Raw genomic sequence first — 17,540 nt, forward strand, 5'->3', positions numbered from 1 at the left:
CATAATTGAAAACTGCCATAACGAGACGGACTTCTGCCATATTTATTTATACACTCCATGGAATGAATATAATTGCTTTACTCTCGAAGTAGCGTATAGAATACGTCGCTAGGTAGCGCTGTTAACCCCTTAGCTGTTTCTTAGGTTAACTTAAAAGGCTACCGATAGCACTTCTGGCGGTGATTTTCTGTAGTTCGTCATAAATAAACTCTACAGATCGCTCACTAGTAGAAACAAATGTTTCCAAAAATGAGTTAAAAACGCAATCATACAGTCCCTATACTTACATGAGTAAATTATGTCTGTTATTTTAAAAAGAATTTGTAGAAATAAGCAACATAAAAAATCTTGTGATTCTAATACATATGTTAACTCCAGGTCACTAGTTGAAATGAAATGCAATCTAGTGACCGCAAATCACAATTCCCTGACAACCTACGGTTAAGTAAGTAATATATTGCATGATTTATGTCATATGTTTAAAATGCCACGACAGATTGTCACCATCAGGTGTATGGCCATCTATAGTACTGAGGTGGCAATTCAATTGATTTTATTTTACGTCATGTCTATCAAAAGAACGATAAAATAAACTTAAGCATGAATTATTTCACAGAAAAATATGTTTACGTTACTACATCATTAATAATACCCACATTATGTTTCTGATGGCCTGTTGGGGTTTAATTTTCGGGGGCTGAATTAACTACGACCTTACTTCTTAATGGCTGTGGTATTGTTTTTGTCGTGTCGGGGCTGTCATAGGATATTGTGATTCCAGCATTATGTTTTTAGCATGTGCTGAGAAAGCCACTAGAAGAGTATTTTAACATATAGATCTAAAGAAAAACAATTTCCATTAAGAACAGACTAGCTGACCCGTGCAAATATTCGCAAAGTATCGTGATAAAAAAACATAATAGTAATATAATAATATGGAATTAAATAAATGTAAACATTATAAACGAAAGATTTTTAAATTTGAAAATATATAATAAATATCAGTCTTATTGTAAAAGTCGTTATCTATGCATAAAAATTATAAAGTAGACATTTAAAACATAAAGGAGATAGAGCATTTCCGCAAAAAAAACTTTGAGAAATAATATATGTACTGTATATTATGTTTGTGATACAATATATTAACAGTAATTTCAAAAGTACTTACTTATAAGAAAAGTCTGATGTGCCAGAAGTTTTGGTTAAGTGATTTTTTTCGTGGAATTTTTTGGTTAAGTTGAATCATACTCTAAGATTTCTGTACCATAAGTTATGTTTATTATGATGGAAGTACCATTTAAAAAAGAAATATGCAAACACTAATGTTTCAAATGGATATCCGATTCGATATCTATCGAAAATTCGATGAATCCTTTAAAGGACCTATTCTAAGATGACTTTGAATCTCAAATTTAAGATAAGCGGTGCATTTTTAGACCGTGGGTCATTTTTTTGTCATTAGCCGGCACGATAAGCTTTAAAATGAGGAGTAAGTCATGGAATTTGACAAAGGAATAAGGAAGATCTCGCGAACCGACAAAAGAAAGGCTAGAGAAATAATATATAAGATAAAAGCAATTACAACATTTCCAACCTGAGAACTGTAAATACGGAATATTTGTTATACTTTACTTGAGAACGATTCACGTTTGATGTTTAAGTTTAATTGATTAAAGTAGTTGTGAAATCAGGCAAACAGTTTAACTGTGTCAATGACTACGAAATCATTTAGAAATACTCAAATGAACCGGTTAAGTAAAAACATTTCAGAATATTAATTTATGAAATCCTTGAAATCATTTTTATGTATGTTTACTAGAGGAATAGCCTATTTCCGATATTATATTTCTTCTGAAATTATCGCTTGTCCGTAAACAGATTAATAGCAAGGTCAATGCAGACGGCCAAACACAACGCCACAGTAGAGCGACAATGTGAAAGGAATTAGCAATGCCCTACGTAAGGAACCATCCTACCAATTTTCTAAAATTATTTCAGGAATCAACAAAAAAAATCGATGGTGCTGTATCGGGATTCGCGTCTGTTGGTTTCGCGTGAAACGTCTATGTCAGCGAGTCGCTTTTAGTATAATGGTTTAAAATAAAAACAATAAAAATGAGACAGTGACTACGTACTAAAAATTTTAATTCAAAATAGACATTAAATGGTAGCTTACTATTCATTTCAATTAATATTCGACGAAAATTTTATTTAACATTGGCCTGTGATATGAGATATCGAAGGCATAATAATTAACATTTTTTTTTTTTGTGAACGTACAATCTGTACAGCCCAGTGTTGTCAGTTTTCTATACACAAACACACGAATCACCACGCTATCAAATCTGAGTCGTGAGCTACACTGAACAGAATTTTTTTCCGAACCTAAATTATAACTAAGTGTACGTATTTGGGAGGTCTAGGTAGGAAAGACTCTTAAGTACGTCTCAGGCCGAAGCCTATAGAGTTAGGAAAATATTAAAGCAATATGATACAGACTTTTTTTGTCTGTTCTGGTACCTATATGTTTCGCTGTTAATTTTAAGACTTTAAGACGATATGACAATGGCCAGCCGGGATTTGAACCTGTGTTCTCTGGAACATGAATCTAGTGTCTTACGACTCGGTTCGATAGTGTATCTTTTCTTATCTTCAGATTTCCTTGTATTGATGCCCCATGCTACAGGCGTGAGTGTACGATCATTGATACAAATACTTAGTTTCAGACTAGAGTACTCCATGTACGTTATCATCACATGTCTTGATAAATTAATGACATCTAGTATTATAAAAACAACTACTATTTTTTTTTTTCAAAAATAACAGTCACCAAAATTTTAATTGACGTGTTTTGAATATATCGTGTACTAGTGCGTGTAACTACATGTGATTATGTTTACAGATTTACCATGAGTGTAGACAGTATTTGTGAAAGGGGAGGGTAGAAGCCAGTCCTTCCTCCGAAAACTCTTTTACAAAGATAATGCTTGAAAATACATTTTTAGGCTTGTTGACAATCCCTTGAGTGCTTTTTGAAATTCCTGCCATTGTAATATTAGTAAAAAAAAAAATCTTTGTCTAAATAAATCTGGCAACCCTACTCCCTGTACCTTGCTATCAGAAGTGTAAACAAATATACACATAAAACCAACAAAACACAAATCTGTTTAAAGAAAGTCAGTATCTATGTGAATTTAAACAAATTCAGTGTACTTCATTAAATAAAATTTTAACTGACAGACAACATTTTAAATAATAGGTAACTTAATTCAAAATATTGTTTCAGACATACGCCATTACTCATTAAACTGCATGTCATGATAAACCTCAGTCTATTTGTGCTCTCTCCCGAAACGTCGCAACTGTTCTCTTAGGATTCACATACTGTGTTAGTCTGCGCTATCATCGTTTTGTTTTCCACAATATCTGGGTTTTTTTCGCTCAACTGTTGCTTACGGTGTTCGTCTGTGCTGTCGTCACTGTTTATTCACATCGCTGGGTTCACCTGTGCGTCTCTGAATAGGCTTTTTTTTTTTAATTTTTATCTGTTAAGTTCCATCTTTGAGTTATTCTGTTTGCCGTTGTGCACCGTAAATTTTCTTTGTAAATGGAACAGAGATAGTCATGTAAACTTTTACATATTTGTTAATTTTCACATTTACATGAAAATAACTGTAAATAATGTTACCATTTATGCTTTGTGTTGCCCCAGTACCTCCAATATTTAAAGTTATTTGCGAACAGTTGTTTGAATAGCTTTCCAGTATTAGCTGCGTATATTAGCACGGTAAAACAAAAGAAAGCCAAATATTTGAATATTCGTTCGATTATATATTTTCCATGGTTTAAAAAAAACTATTGTGCTCAGGTAGGCGGGGCTCTTAACAGCATAATCTGAAACAACAATTTTTGCTGTTATACATTCCGGCCTTCAACACTTCGCGCAATAGACCTTCGTGCTCCGCTACTCCAGAGAAATCGCACATGCTCCCTATCCCTAGAGCATGAAGTGCTGACCTCACGAACAAAGTTACGGTGACAACTTGCTCCGTTGAACAGTTGTCGGTTCTCGAGATACTTACCTGTTCTGTTAGTACTCTAAACCCCAGGGATGAACTACATGTGTGAACAAATATGTTGCTCATACTAAGGCTGCTAATGGAAAGCTAGTAGGTAATAATGTATCCATTACTGATGCATCCTCAACCACAGGTTCATTTCATTAATCGATTCCGAGGCTGCATTCAGTGTTGAAGCTAGCTGTTAAAACATATCCTAAAGCTTTCAACGATCAGACAATCTGGGGTATCAACAAATAAATACCTATTTTAACAGCAGCAATTAATTTGAGTTTGCAAATTTTCAAAAATATATTTTCAGGTTATTTCAAATAGTACAATTGCAATGTAAAAATTTTGATAGTAATAGATATAAAAGGTTGTAAACGTCTATTCTCTCGTTACAATTATAGTCAGTTGAACTTTCTTATGTGATAAAATACCATCAGAGTTTAATCGCTAATAACTACAAGACTAATAATGCGTCAACAGAGGTTGAGCCCACAACGGATAGATCATGTCTGTACGTGTTTGTCGAGCAGTATTTGTTTAACCTGTGACCAGTGTAGGCGCATGCGTGATTGTTACGATTGATAATTAAATTTCATATTTAATACAAAAAACTTGTTATAATTTTAACCCGATGTTTTTCACGAAAAATCTACGGCGTGGCCCCAAACTGTGTCTTTCTTTTTTTTTTTTTTTTTTACTCAAAGATAGCGCCACAAACCCCTCAAAGGCCACAAGGTGCATGAAAGGATGCGAGTGACTCATTCTTTCACGAAAAGTCGCTTAGGCTATTTTGTAAGGATCGTTGCAGCTATTCAGAAGGTCAACAAAATGGCTGCCACACTTAAAGATGCACTTTTCAAGGTTTTTTTTTTAGGCTAAACTGTTCTTTAAGAATGTATTCGGGAACAGGCTAATATTTTTCTTTACTTTAAAAAGAGGCATATTTTTAAGTTCAAACAGTTTTATTGGTATTTAAGAATAAAACTATTCTCAATCATTATCTTTTGTTCAATAAAAAAAAGTATCTATATTTATACCTACGAAGCAAGAAGTTTCACTTTGGCTGCCGGTGGATTCCACGTACACATTTTTATTGTGCTTGTGTATCTAGTGTCCTGCCAAAATATGGACATTAATGGCAAAAGGAAAATTAATTTTTTTTAGTACGTGAACTAAGATGCTGGTCAATATATATTTAAATTCATGATTTCGTATTAGAAAAACTTGTGAAGTGTTTATTGTCACGTATAATTACGCAGTTCCACCGGAATTTGCTTTTAAGCATTTACAAAACTCACCCAAGGATAATTTACCAGGAAAAAATTAAAATTTCTTAAGATGAATTAGCAAAACCAACGTCGAAGTTTAAGTTTAGCAATAGCGTATGTCCAAAAGCTTACATCAAGTTTAAGTTCCATGCGACTTAAAATTTAGTTTCAAAGAGTTAATTTTTCAAATTTTCCAGGGGGGCCCTCCACAAAAGTAAAAAAAAAAAAAAAAACCAAAGACCCCGCCATTACTAGGCCCGCTACTGCGGATTGGCCAATGCGGGAATGGGAAGGATACGAGAAAGCGGAAGCGAAAGTCTTCAGTTCGCGACCCGGGTGAACGTGAGCAGTATGTCATCCCTGGGAATTAGGGTGCCGCCGAAGTTCTTCATGACCAGCGGTGGCTTGGGCGTGGTCGAGCAAGGCCTCACTTGGAAGCTGGACAGCACGTGGACCAGGGCGGTCTTCACTTGCATCTGGCCGAACCGCATGCCTGCATCACACGGAACAAAGCCCGCGTAACCATGTGATTGCTGGGGTTACGGTCTCAGTGAACCATCTACAAGACTAACTTTGGATCACGACAGTGTCTCGATTATTCAACGTAATGTCGTTTTGTCGGACACTAAAAAGACTTCTAAAATAATTAATGAATTATTTAATAAAGGATTTATGTCTCACCAAAATCAAAGTCATTAGTGATAGCAATTGGAGGGAGAGAAAAAAAAACATTTCTCGCCAACTCGGGTTTCTTTTGACTTATTGTTACTAATCTCGATTTAACATATATAGAATATTATTAGTGCCATTAATTTTTGCTTTCTGAAAAGAAAAAGAAAAAAACTCTTCAACACATTGACACATCGTACAGCGGAATGCTTCTTGAAAAATATAAATAAAATATTTTAATTGTATTATTTCCTCTTCATTCATAATAAAAAAATCCATGTCCTGGACAACATAAAACCCCGGATAATTGAGACTCAAATATCTGAGACTTCAAAGTTCTTGACGGTAAAGAGAAATGCTCCTAAATTTAGCAAATGGAAAAATCAGGCAAGTCTGTTATTTTAGCATGTACATACAGTATTCGCCTTTTTCCAATAGTTTGTCGCAATTCAAGCATTCAATGAGATTTGTTACGATTGACTCTCCAGCGTTTTACATGAAGTCAAGCATTACTCTGTCTCACTTTGGTTTGAAATAATGTGTACCAATTTGATCTAAATCCAAATATGGTAGTTCCAAAAAGTATCATAACTGCTTCCTTGCCAAGTATTGCAGCCCTCTACACGCTGAATGTCAATATACTATATCAGCTTATTCTGTGTATAGGTACAATGCCGCACTATTCCAAAAGTCGGTTTAGTTCGAAAATACTGCAGTAAAAAAAGTCTACTCTCCCGTGTATTTTGAGGAAAATCCCTTGATTATCATATAAAATAATCGTGCAGATTACATTCCTACAGTTTAACTGCACTTGCTGCATGTTTGTTTTTTTGTTCAGTCACAATATTGACTTACAATTGCACATCTTTAAAAATTTAAAATATTCTCTGTAATACTGTCCGGTTCGTAGTTGAGCTTGAGACCAGTAACACTAGAAAATAAAGCTGTTTGTAAACAATATCCCACAGAATCTATGGGTTCCTTTAACGAATACTGTGGCAAGTTATTCAACAAAATTTATTTTGTTATTAAACTGCACAGCAGAGCTTTAGAATTATTAAAATTTATCTTTTTTATTCTGACTGTCTCGGTTGTATTTCAAATCGCAAGATTTACCTTGAGAAGTTAGCATCTAATACTTATATATGTGGCAAACCCACACTAACTTTACCTTGAGAAGTGAGCATCTTACCATTAATACTTAGATATGTGGCAACCCCACACGAAGTGTGGTTGTACTTCCACACTGTCCACAATTATCATTACACCCAAACCATAGGTTGGAATAATTTACATGCAGATAAATACAATTGAGGTTTGCTTTATTCATCTTCGTAGCCACTCTCACAACATGCATTATGCCTCTACATGTAATATAATGTCATCAAGAAGATCTGGTCAAACTAAAGTAACAAAAAATGTAGGTAGTATTGAATATTCATCGAACATGGTAATAAATAAGTACCTATATTTTTATGCAGCCCATGTACCTAAACACCTTTAACCTGTGAGTGTCAACCGATCTTTATTAAAGCTTAAGAGTTTTCGATAATATTGTTACGAACGTGAGCAAGGCCGCGACACGTGCAGGTGCAGAGCTGGCTGGCGGCTGCCGCAACATGAGATGCGCTACGCGCGCCTGGAAGATTACAAGGATTGTCGCTTTCCCCCCCCCCCCCCCTCCTTCCCTGCACTCCCCACGCGGCGCTGATAGCTAGACACCTGACACCTAACAGCTGCGGAGTCCCGTGCGCCACCTGGCAGCTGCCGACGTGTTACGAGAGATTTCTGCCGTCGGGTCGGCGCGGAATGACGCGGCTGGCCTCAGCCGCGCTCGGGAATTCTAGAAGGATGCCCGGGCTGATTTTAAGACGAGGACGCCGGCCTCAGAGTCAGTCAGTGAGAGTTCAGTCGGGAGCTTTCCCGCGGTGGAGTACTCGGGGCGATAGTGCCGCGGGTGCGGCAGAGTGGCGAAGGTTTCAGAGCAGGGAGTAGTTCAGTTGAGTTCAGCCGGGAGTTTTCCCGCGGCGGAGTTTCCGGGAGATAAAGCCGCTAAGTCCCTGGACGAAGGTTCCAGGGCGAAGAGTTCAGTTCCGGGCGATAGTGTCGCGGGGTGGCGGAGTTCCGAGCGAAGTCCCGAGCGAGGCGTCGAGTGGGATTTCGGCGAAGATAAGTGCGACGGCGGCGGCGGAGTGCGGCGACGGAGTACCGCGACGGAGGTCCACGAGGAGCGCTGCGGCGAGAGTTGCGCCAGAGGTGCGGCCCAGCGAGGTGTGCGGTGTGTAAAAACGAGTGACTGGGGAAGCAACATTTTTTAGTACAATTGATTAATTGGCATTTATAGATTATTTGCTAGTAATGTAAAAAGTGGCAATAAATAAAACTGTGTGTGTAATAAAATCTTTAATTGGGCTATCATTTACGAAACCGCGATCGTAACAATATCTACCACCAGTATTTTGTAAACTGTTCGTATGACTATTCATAGAACTTACCTATGCATATTCTCGGACCTTCTCCGAAAGGCAGATGCGCAAAGTGATGTATTTTTTCCTTGTTTTCAGGAGTGAATCTTTCAGGTTCAAACTTGTCTGGTAACGGGTACAGATTGGGGTCATTGTGAATGGCCCACACTGGAATCATCACGGTGGTTTCCTTGGGTATGGTGAAGTTGGTGCCAGAAACCTTGTATTCAGTAGAGCTCTTCCGTTCCAAGAAGGGAAGTGTTGGATACTTTCTCATAGATTCTAGAAAATGTATATTTGAAATTCATTAATAAGACATGTTTTGGTACTACATTGATTTGTGGAGTTATATTTCCTCATAGCATAATCGAATAAGGCAACGAAACACATCATTACTAAATCTCACAAACTAAAGAAGAGGTAGTTACTGACCTGCTATCACCATGTCCAGGTAGCTCATCTCCTTGAAACAGTCGTACGACACCTTGCCCTCATACTTGTCCAGCACAGAGACGATCTCCTGTCGCAGTCTGTCCTGGATGTACGGGTTCAAAGCAAGCTCATATAGCGTGAAGTTCAGCACAGTTGAAGACGTTTCAAAACCAGCAGCAAGAAAAATGAAGGCCTGTGCTACAAAGTCATCTCCATCCAGTTCTGAAACAAAGGAACATATGTGTGGGTGTACAGCTGAAAGTTTATTTTGACAGTGCCGTGTCGTATCTAAGAAACGTTGAAGATTTAGCAGGTGGCATCACCATTTAAGTGCCTTTGCAGTTTGCAAACCGACACAAGGGTCAAATAATTTTTCTAGATGTTAACTAGATGTGAATATTCCAGTTTAGAAGTAACGTTAGCATATTTCACGATCATTTTAGTGTATGAAATGTATTTCAAGATAGTTTCGCTATCATAAAGTTTCATTTGGCACACTAACACGCTTGGTACGTCTTCCGAAAGTCACAAAAGAAACTATATACTAGTTAGGCCTAATAGTCCCAAACACGGGTCCATCATCTGGACGAAATCAACGAAAAAAAAGCTCTACGCATGCGCGGAATTTGGGCAACAGAACGGCAACGGTAGGACACCAAAATCCCTTACCCTTATCACAAAGAATTTGCCGTGTCATATCTTACTCTAGGTATACGGTTAGGGTACAGGGTAGCATATTCAACACCTAAACCCTTATTTTTGCGTCTTGAAATACCGGCATGAAAGTAGAAGAGGAACTGCACGTGTATGGTGGAATGTATGAATAAATAATTATTTACAATTAATGCAGAAATAAAATACATTTAATAAATGCCATGTTTGTAATATTTGGCTGAGTCAAGACTCTACGCGAATATTATTCATCACATAGCTAATTCAAAAATACTTTTCCTAATAATCAGCTGAGTTGAAAAACTATATTTTAATGGAATATTTTGCTTATTTATAATTCTTAATATTAAATAAAACATTCCTATTGAAATTTTGGTGTAATAAATGATAAAAAAAAACTACTAAGAGTAATATAAAGGCCAATAAATTTGTAAAATTTATTGCTGAAATCAAAAAACTACATTTTTTTCAATTATGGTGGTGACTATGTAGATTAAACATGAGTATTAGGATTTATTTGTAACATATAGAAGTTAGTCCCCTCAGTGATGGAAGCAGGAAGTTAACGAAACAATTTGCAAAATATCATTGAAGTCAGTATGTTACTGTGTGAGAAGCCACGTCACCTAGAGCTACTCCTGTAGGCCCAATATCATTGTGTTAGTTTCAATAGTAATGTAAGGTTTTTGAAAGAATGTGTTAAAGTATTAAAAATATAATTTTTAGTTATTCTACCCCCCTTCCCCGTTATAACCCTGTATCAGCCACTGATTTCCTCTAGTAGAACATATACTTTTCTTTCTGTTAAACTACTGCATTTAGGGTTACTTGATGTGCCAGAGTTGGATGGTCACTTACTCATGTTCTCCTCCTCGGTTTTGTTCTTGTACCCGATGTTCGTGAGGTCGTTGTCCTCCTTTATCTCCTCCACATCCTTGCTGTCCTCTGCACGGATCTCGTTCCCATCCTTGATCTGCATCAGCAGATCCACGAAGTCCTTGTGCACCACGCCGTTCCTCCTGCGGTGGTCGACCACGTCCCACAGCGTCCTGCGCACGAAATCCAGGATGCTGTGGTCCATTGTGGTCATCTTGAGGGCGCGCGCCACGGAGGGCGCGAGGAAGGCCAGGTTGAGGGCCAAGTTCTGCAGGAAGGTCTGCTCCATCACGCGCCGCATGACGGAGCGGAACTCGCACTGACCGTCCTTCAGCGCTTGAGCGTCCACGCCGAAGGCGCACGACGCGATGACGTCGGTCGAGTACCTGGCCATCGTCTCCTTCACCGACACCGGCCTTCCTGCGGGTGATAACATCGCTGATCAGTAAGATTGGAATTCTGAGGGAGATTGGGAATGTGGAAGACGTTTTCTGAGGTCTGTGGCGGGGTTCCTTTTTGAGCTTTCGTTAGTCTTACAATTGCATTTCGTCGCACCTACTTACCAGAAGGCTTGCGAAACAAGACACTCAAATGACCATCGTCGTGAATTGGGTTGGAATATAATACAATAGGTTGGAGGGGAACAGCATTCAATAATTGTGGAAATTGAAGTGCTTGAGCAAACCCACCAGCCTTAGTTTTTTATTACATATTGTTACGAACGTGAGCAAGGCCGCGACACGTGCAGGTGCACAGCTGGCTGATATCATGTGGCTGTGCAACATGAGATGTTCCGCGTGCACCTGGGTTGCCGCTACCCCTCCCTCAAGCCCTCAGCTCCCCGCGCGACGCTGTTAGTTTGACATCCGAAACCTGACAGCTGCGGAGTTACGCGAGCCGCCGACACGTGTTTCGAAATATTTCTGCCGTCGGTCGGCGCGGAATGACGCGACTGGCCCCAGCCGCTATCGTGATTTCTGGAAAGCGCCTGGGATGATATAAAAGCCGGGGGACGCCGGCTTCAAGGGAGAGTCAGTTCAGAGTTCAGGCGGGAGCTTTCCCATGGCGGAGTTCTCGGGGCGATAGTGCCGCGGGTGCGGCAGAGTGGCGAAGTCCTTGGACGAAGGTTCCAGGGCAGGGAGTGAGTGAGTGAGTGAAGTCGGGAGTTTTTCCGCGGCGGAGTTTCCGGGCGATAGAGCGGCGAAGTTCCTGGACGAAGGTTCCAGGGCGAAGAGTTCAGTTCCGGGCGATAGTGTCGCGGGCGCGGCGGAGTTCCGAGCGAATTTCCGAGCGATGTGTCGAGTGGATCTCGGCGAAGGGCAAGTGCGTTGGTGGCCGCGGAGTGCGGCGACGGATTCCCGCGGCGAAGATCCACGAGGGGTGCTGCGGTGAGAGTTGCGCCAGAGTTGCGGCCCAGCGAGGCGTGTGGATTGTAACAAACGAGTGACTGAGGAAGCAACATTTTTAAGTACAATTGATTAATTGGCATTTTTATATTATTTGCTAGTAATGTAAATAGTGGCAATAAATAAAACTGTGAGTGTAATAAAATCTTTGATTGGGCTATCCTTTACGAACCCGGTAAATCGTAACAATATATTTTGTGTATAAACGACAGCGAGATTATTAGAGACAGACCGACAGAGGTACATCTCAAATTAAGAGATCAGAAGTATAAATCAGTTATTGGCCATTGGCAAGGATTTGTCAAAAAAATATATTTGGTTGGATTTCGCGAAACTCAGACGGGCCATTGTCTTTTCGTTGCACCACTTTGCTCTGCCCCTTCAGAAATGTTTTTATATTATTTACGTGGGAAAACAAAGTTTCATATTAATCTACTATTGAACCCTGATTGTCACTGTTGACGGTTGTTGGCCTGGTCACATTTATTTTAAAGTTTTCTTCACCCCACAAAAAAAAAAACCTTTCTTTGGATGTTCATAATACAAGGTCAGAATGGCATAGATGGTACTTAAACAATAGACTTCAAGACATCATAAAACTAATTTCTTATGTTACATAACAATGACTCAGCTTACAACTAAATTTTATCTAAGCACTAAAACTCATTTTAAATAAATTTTCCATCATGAAAGTTTGTACAATATTTTTTGGAGTATTTGTTGATATGTTTGCAAATGTTGAGTAATTCATAAAAAAATTGAGGTATCTGTATGACTTATACTCAATTAAACATAACTTCACAGTACAAAAGTAGGTAATGACCTAAAATTAGTGATGGCTCAAGTCCCATCAACGTCATTTTGTTATGTGAGAAATCTACAGCTGAAAAGGGATTATGGATCATGTCACAACAGAATCGAACTAGTTCAAAAAAATAATATTATGTCTGCATTATTCTCACCCTAGCCTTATATATGAAAATTATTCCGAAAGTGTTTCAATATCCTGGTTTTGAAAAAATCATTTGTACAATATGTATCCATTAATGATAATATTTATTCCTCAGAAGTTAAATACAGCCTGAACTAATCCCACTATTTATTGACAAAATGTCAATTATTGGCATAGTCCCGCTATTCATATTTTAATAGCTGAAACATTTATTTTGGTTTAAAAAATTTTATAGACATACGTCATAGCTGGTTTTTACTGTATTTCATAGAGAAACCACAAGAATGGACAAGATATATGAATACACAGATTTTTATTTGCATCATTGGTTCGTATGGGCGTCACTATATTGTCGTTGTGCTATTTAGGTTAACTGTTTTGAATCACCGTTAAAGTCATCTGTTTTCCGCCGTTTTGTCCAAGATTGTCTTTTCTGCATTTACTATAGGTACTTGTTGCAACTGTCTCGTCGTTGTCAGCCAACTGAGTTCGTGTGTCCTGTGATATAGTTCTAATTCCTTCCACTAAATTCTCTGTGTTGTCTATGCGTCCATATATTTGACATCGCCTGATTTTGGCTTTTTTTCTCTGTGCTTGTGTATTAATTGTCTTATGGTTTTTCGATGACAGAGAGTGGAAATCAGCAATTTTGTATGTACATGAAAATCTTTTGAATCAATCATCCACATTGCAAGAATCGTTCAAAGAACTAACATTAATATTACCTGTCGATATCTCCTGACTGATTAACTCCAGCAGCTGGCACCCGCATTCGTCGACCAAGTAGAACATCTTCCTCATCTTTCCGGAGGTGAAGGTTGGTGAGAGCTTGACCCTAAGGTGCCGCCACTTCTTTCCCTTCATTCCGAACAGGCTCTTAGCTATCAAGGGATCCTGTTCTTCCTGCGGGGCGAAGGTCCTGTCCAGGAAGACTTGGGCGTCCTTCACCAAGACACATCGCACGAGGTCTAGGTCGCGGATCACGAGGATGGGCTTTTCCAGGGCGAATATCCCGACGTAAGGCTCATCCGGTGCCTCCTCGTACACATGACGCAGGTAAGAGCCGATGCTATGCTTCTGCAGGAACACGGGCCACATGTTCCCGACGAACGGAGCCGGCTTCATGTAGTGGATGCCCCTCTCCTTCCAACAATTGTATTTACGTGTCATGTAGAAGTACAGCAGAGCGAAGCATGCTGCCACGCCCAGGGAGAGGTCAGCAAGAATGGAGGTGAAGAAAAATGCCATCTCACAATATGCCTAGCTGTATCACCTGCAAATATCCATAAAACAATTAGTTTCTATCTAAGTATACAGTTACATGAAGGCATCTCACTCATCAGTTGAAGAAAGGATATCTGGTTCAAGTAAAAACCTTGGAACGACTTTATTATGACACCAATGTCTCCTCAAAGACCGCGATCGAAAACACATCACACAAATGTAGAGATGTTACGTCTTTTTCACAACCAGTATACATGACTAAAATTTATGAACACCAAGTTTTTCCTTAAGTGTTTCAGAACCTAAAATAATCTTGATGGTCGTGTGCAAGACCATGTGTTGTGCAACTACACCATTACATGTCGCTACCAAATTGGCATGGAGCTATAATAGGCTAATAAATGGGACTTCATAGTAAAATTGTCAAGGCATGTCTCTTCAAAGCATGTGGCGAAGGGCCTCTGTAGGCGAGGATAATAGGAAGGAGAATAGGAAAATGTACTTTTGATCAGTTCTGAGAGTTAAAACTATTGCTTTAACGAGTGCAAGAGCGTGATGCACCTCACTATGTTAATATTAAGAAATATATTTGAATGCACAGAGTACATTTTTAATGTGTAAACAACTTAGCTCACGGAATACGGCATTTAGTAGGAGTAATTTCGTGAATGGAATGGAAGTCGAATGAACGGATTTGCGTAACCTCGGTACTACGCCTGCGTGGAAGTTTCAGATAAGATGGCGTGTGATTCATTTACATGTATAATTTTTCCCCTCTATACGTAAATTTTACTTATTCTTTTTGATAACATTAATTTGCATGTATTTATTACTTATTTTCTTACTTACTTGTCAGTTGTTTGTATGAAAACATCTGTGCTTATCATATTTTCGTTATTTTTAACGATCTTTTTCCCCCGACCGTAGTGGTATGTTTGAGTAGATTGTCGCATGGAATTGAATACCAGAATGAAGTCAATACTGACTACTATCACACGTTAATAGTGACTCTGGATCGGGATATAATTTTTACAAGTTGTAAACGAACGAATTTTCTTTTTCTGAATTTTGCTCGGCCGTCTAACCAGCACGTCCTCTTAGCTTATAGCTTGAGAGGCATCAAACTAAGGCGCATAATAGATATCAGGTGGTGTTTGTGTGATAAAATAAAAATAGTAATAATATTCAACGTTATACTTCTTGAAGCACTATAACATGGTCTCGACCGACCGGGCAGGAATCACGGGGTTAGAACAGACTCCTTGTTTCGGGGTAGCCAATAATTACATTTATGTAATTTCAACTCCTGTTATTTTAGTTCCAACATTTGGTTCTTGTTTACCTTTTACCGAGAACCGGGGAGTTACGGTGTTCTTATAAGCATTTTCACATTTAGCAAAAAGTTTAAATTACAGTTTTTGGGTAACGCCCAGCCGGTAGCTCGGGTTTTGGAGAATGCCCTAGATGTTAAAAGGGAGGCACCACAGTTTTAAGATGTTTTATGGAAGTGACTGCTGTTAAGGGGAATTGTTCACCGCCATATTGGAATTTCCCAATTTTTTTTGTTATAATGCTAATTCCGGACTATTTATTCTAATTTTTGACATTACAAGCCATAAATAATATATCCCAGACCTTCTATACCTTGCTGCAACCACGTATTTACTAACAGGGTATTTTCTGTAAGAGCCGCGAGGAAATAACTTATTATTTCACACGGGCGACTACAGCTGTCACGAAAATCACACCAGTTCACCAGTGTTGACTTCAACAAGAAGCCAAATCTAAGTCCTATGCACTGAAGTTTTACTGCAAGTTGTATCAAAATCCTTGGAATACAACGGAGATTCTAATTCGTACTTACTAACCCACCATCGGACGCTATCAGGCAGCATTGGCGCAATGTTTCTGGCGAAACAATATGGCGACGGCGAGGTTAAGAAGTTGTTTCAACTACGTCACGGCATGCCGTCTCCTGACAGCTCCTACCTCCGTGCTGCGGTGCTAGTTCCAGCTGCTCTTTGCCTCGTGTGAGCTTCGTGCCGCAGGTAGAAGGCTCGGCTCTCAGCCGTGGGCGCAGTTGCGAGGAGGTTATAAAGTGTGCTGCCGGCGCCGCTGGCAGATATGCATGCGGGAGAGAACCCCTAATGGAAACAATGTAACACGCAGTAGCAAATGCGTTATCATTCTCACACACGCGAGCAGTACCCGGAAAAACTGGTTCTGATTTTTTTTTTTTTTTTTTGCATTTCAGGTTTAGGTGAACTTCATTAGTACACTTTCTATGCTCACTGTTGTAATGCAGTGCACAGTTGAAAATTCATTTAATTTTACCCTCCGCAATCCTCGATTTTCACATAAAGAAGTTGTCGTTCTGCAGATTCTACTAATATTGTGAAATTCCGAAACAACATAATTTATTACTGCAAAGCATCAAAATGCTCAACTTGGGACATAATCTTGAAGCCACGTTAGCTGAAATGACAAGATTACGTGAACATTAATGACTAATTTTAAGATTATTGTAATAAATAATGACTTTAATCACTCATATTTAGTATTTTTAATTTTGTTTCAATTACTCATACTCAGTGTTTTTATTCTATTTTGAGACTAAAAAAAAATAAAATAAACTTACAGTTGATAAAACTAATTACCCGCTGTTATCGTTGAATAAATTAATAATTAAAGAATAAAATTTAAATTTAAATTTTTTATCCAACAGCCCAATAAAGTTCCACAACTCTGTGTAACTTAAATCATAACTGAAATATATAATTTGTGTTAAAACTTCTATCAGTAAAAACAATATGGTTTGTAATATATTTTCCATCCCTAATTTTAGGATATAGTCAATACGAACATTTTAGGATATAGTCATTACGAAAATGACTATATGAACCTACTAACAATAATGAACTTAAAATTAGTATTGGGGTGCTGAATATAGTTAGTCTTACATTTTATACTTCTAATTTTAGGATATAGTCATTACGAAAATGAAAGAAGAAAGTACCCCACGCTTTTAGTTACCTATACATAACTGTGGAGCATTATTTGGCTGTTGGACAAAAAACTTATATTTAAATTTTATTTTTTAATTTTTCGTTCATTCAACGATAAAAGCGTGGTTTTTCAGTTTTTTAAACTATAAGTTTATTTTTAAAGTTATGAAATTCTAGATGAGTAAATTGAGTTTTTAGATTGTGTTTGTCACACTTAATAAGATAGTAGCTTTTTAGAAGCTATGTTACGAAGCTAAGTTTGACCCAGAAACCCATTTTTGTAAATGTATTATAACAAATGAATTTCCTGTATTATTTTAAGTTGTAGAGAAAAAAATAAAACGGTCTTGCAGAGTCCATCTCGAAGCCTGGATGATATCCTTTTGGCACTTTATTTATAGCCAAATCATATATTATTTTCTGGAATCTTAAGCCTCATATAATTTTTGATGTATGGTAATAACAAGTTGTATAAGGATCATCTGTTTTCAAAAGATATTT

At 38.3% G+C, this 17,540-nt stretch overlaps 1 protein-coding gene across 1 annotated transcript; it reads right to left on the reverse strand.

The window, feature by feature from the left end:
* Positions 1–4,556: 4,556 nt before the first annotated feature.
* On the reverse strand, positions 4,557–14,074 carry LOC134532277 (cytochrome P450 6j1-like). The gene is made up of 5 exons (XM_063368695.1): positions 13,536–14,074; positions 10,435–10,872; positions 8,905–9,126; positions 8,503–8,754; positions 4,557–5,831 (listed from the first exon to the last, which is right to left on the reverse strand). The coding sequence occupies exons 1-5, from the start codon at positions 14,056–14,058 to the stop codon at positions 5,659–5,661; spliced, it is 1,608 nt and encodes a 535-aa protein (XP_063224765.1). The 5' UTR covers positions 14,059–14,074; the 3' UTR covers positions 4,557–5,658.
* Between the last annotated feature and the right edge of the window lie 3,466 nt (positions 14,075–17,540).

The sequence above is a fragment of the Bacillus rossius genome, chromosome 5, assembly GCF_032445375.1.
Source record: "Bacillus rossius redtenbacheri isolate Brsri chromosome 5, Brsri_v3, whole genome shotgun sequence".
NCBI classification, from domain to species: domain Eukaryota; kingdom Metazoa; phylum Arthropoda; class Insecta; order Phasmatodea; family Bacillidae; genus Bacillus; species Bacillus rossius.

Coding starts and splice junctions, on each gene's coding strand:
- LOC134532277 (XM_063368695.1), bottom strand. CDS start 14,058: ATGGCATTTTTCTTCACCTCCATTCTTGCTGACCTCTCCCTGGGCGTG. Junction 10,873..13,535: donor CAGTCAGGAGATATCGACAG/GTAATATTAATG, acceptor TATCACCCGCAG/GAAGGCCGGTGTCGGTGAAG. Junction 9,127..10,434: donor AACCGAGGAGGAGAACATGA/GTAAGTGACCAT, acceptor CCTTTGTTTCAG/AACTGGATGGAGATGACTTT.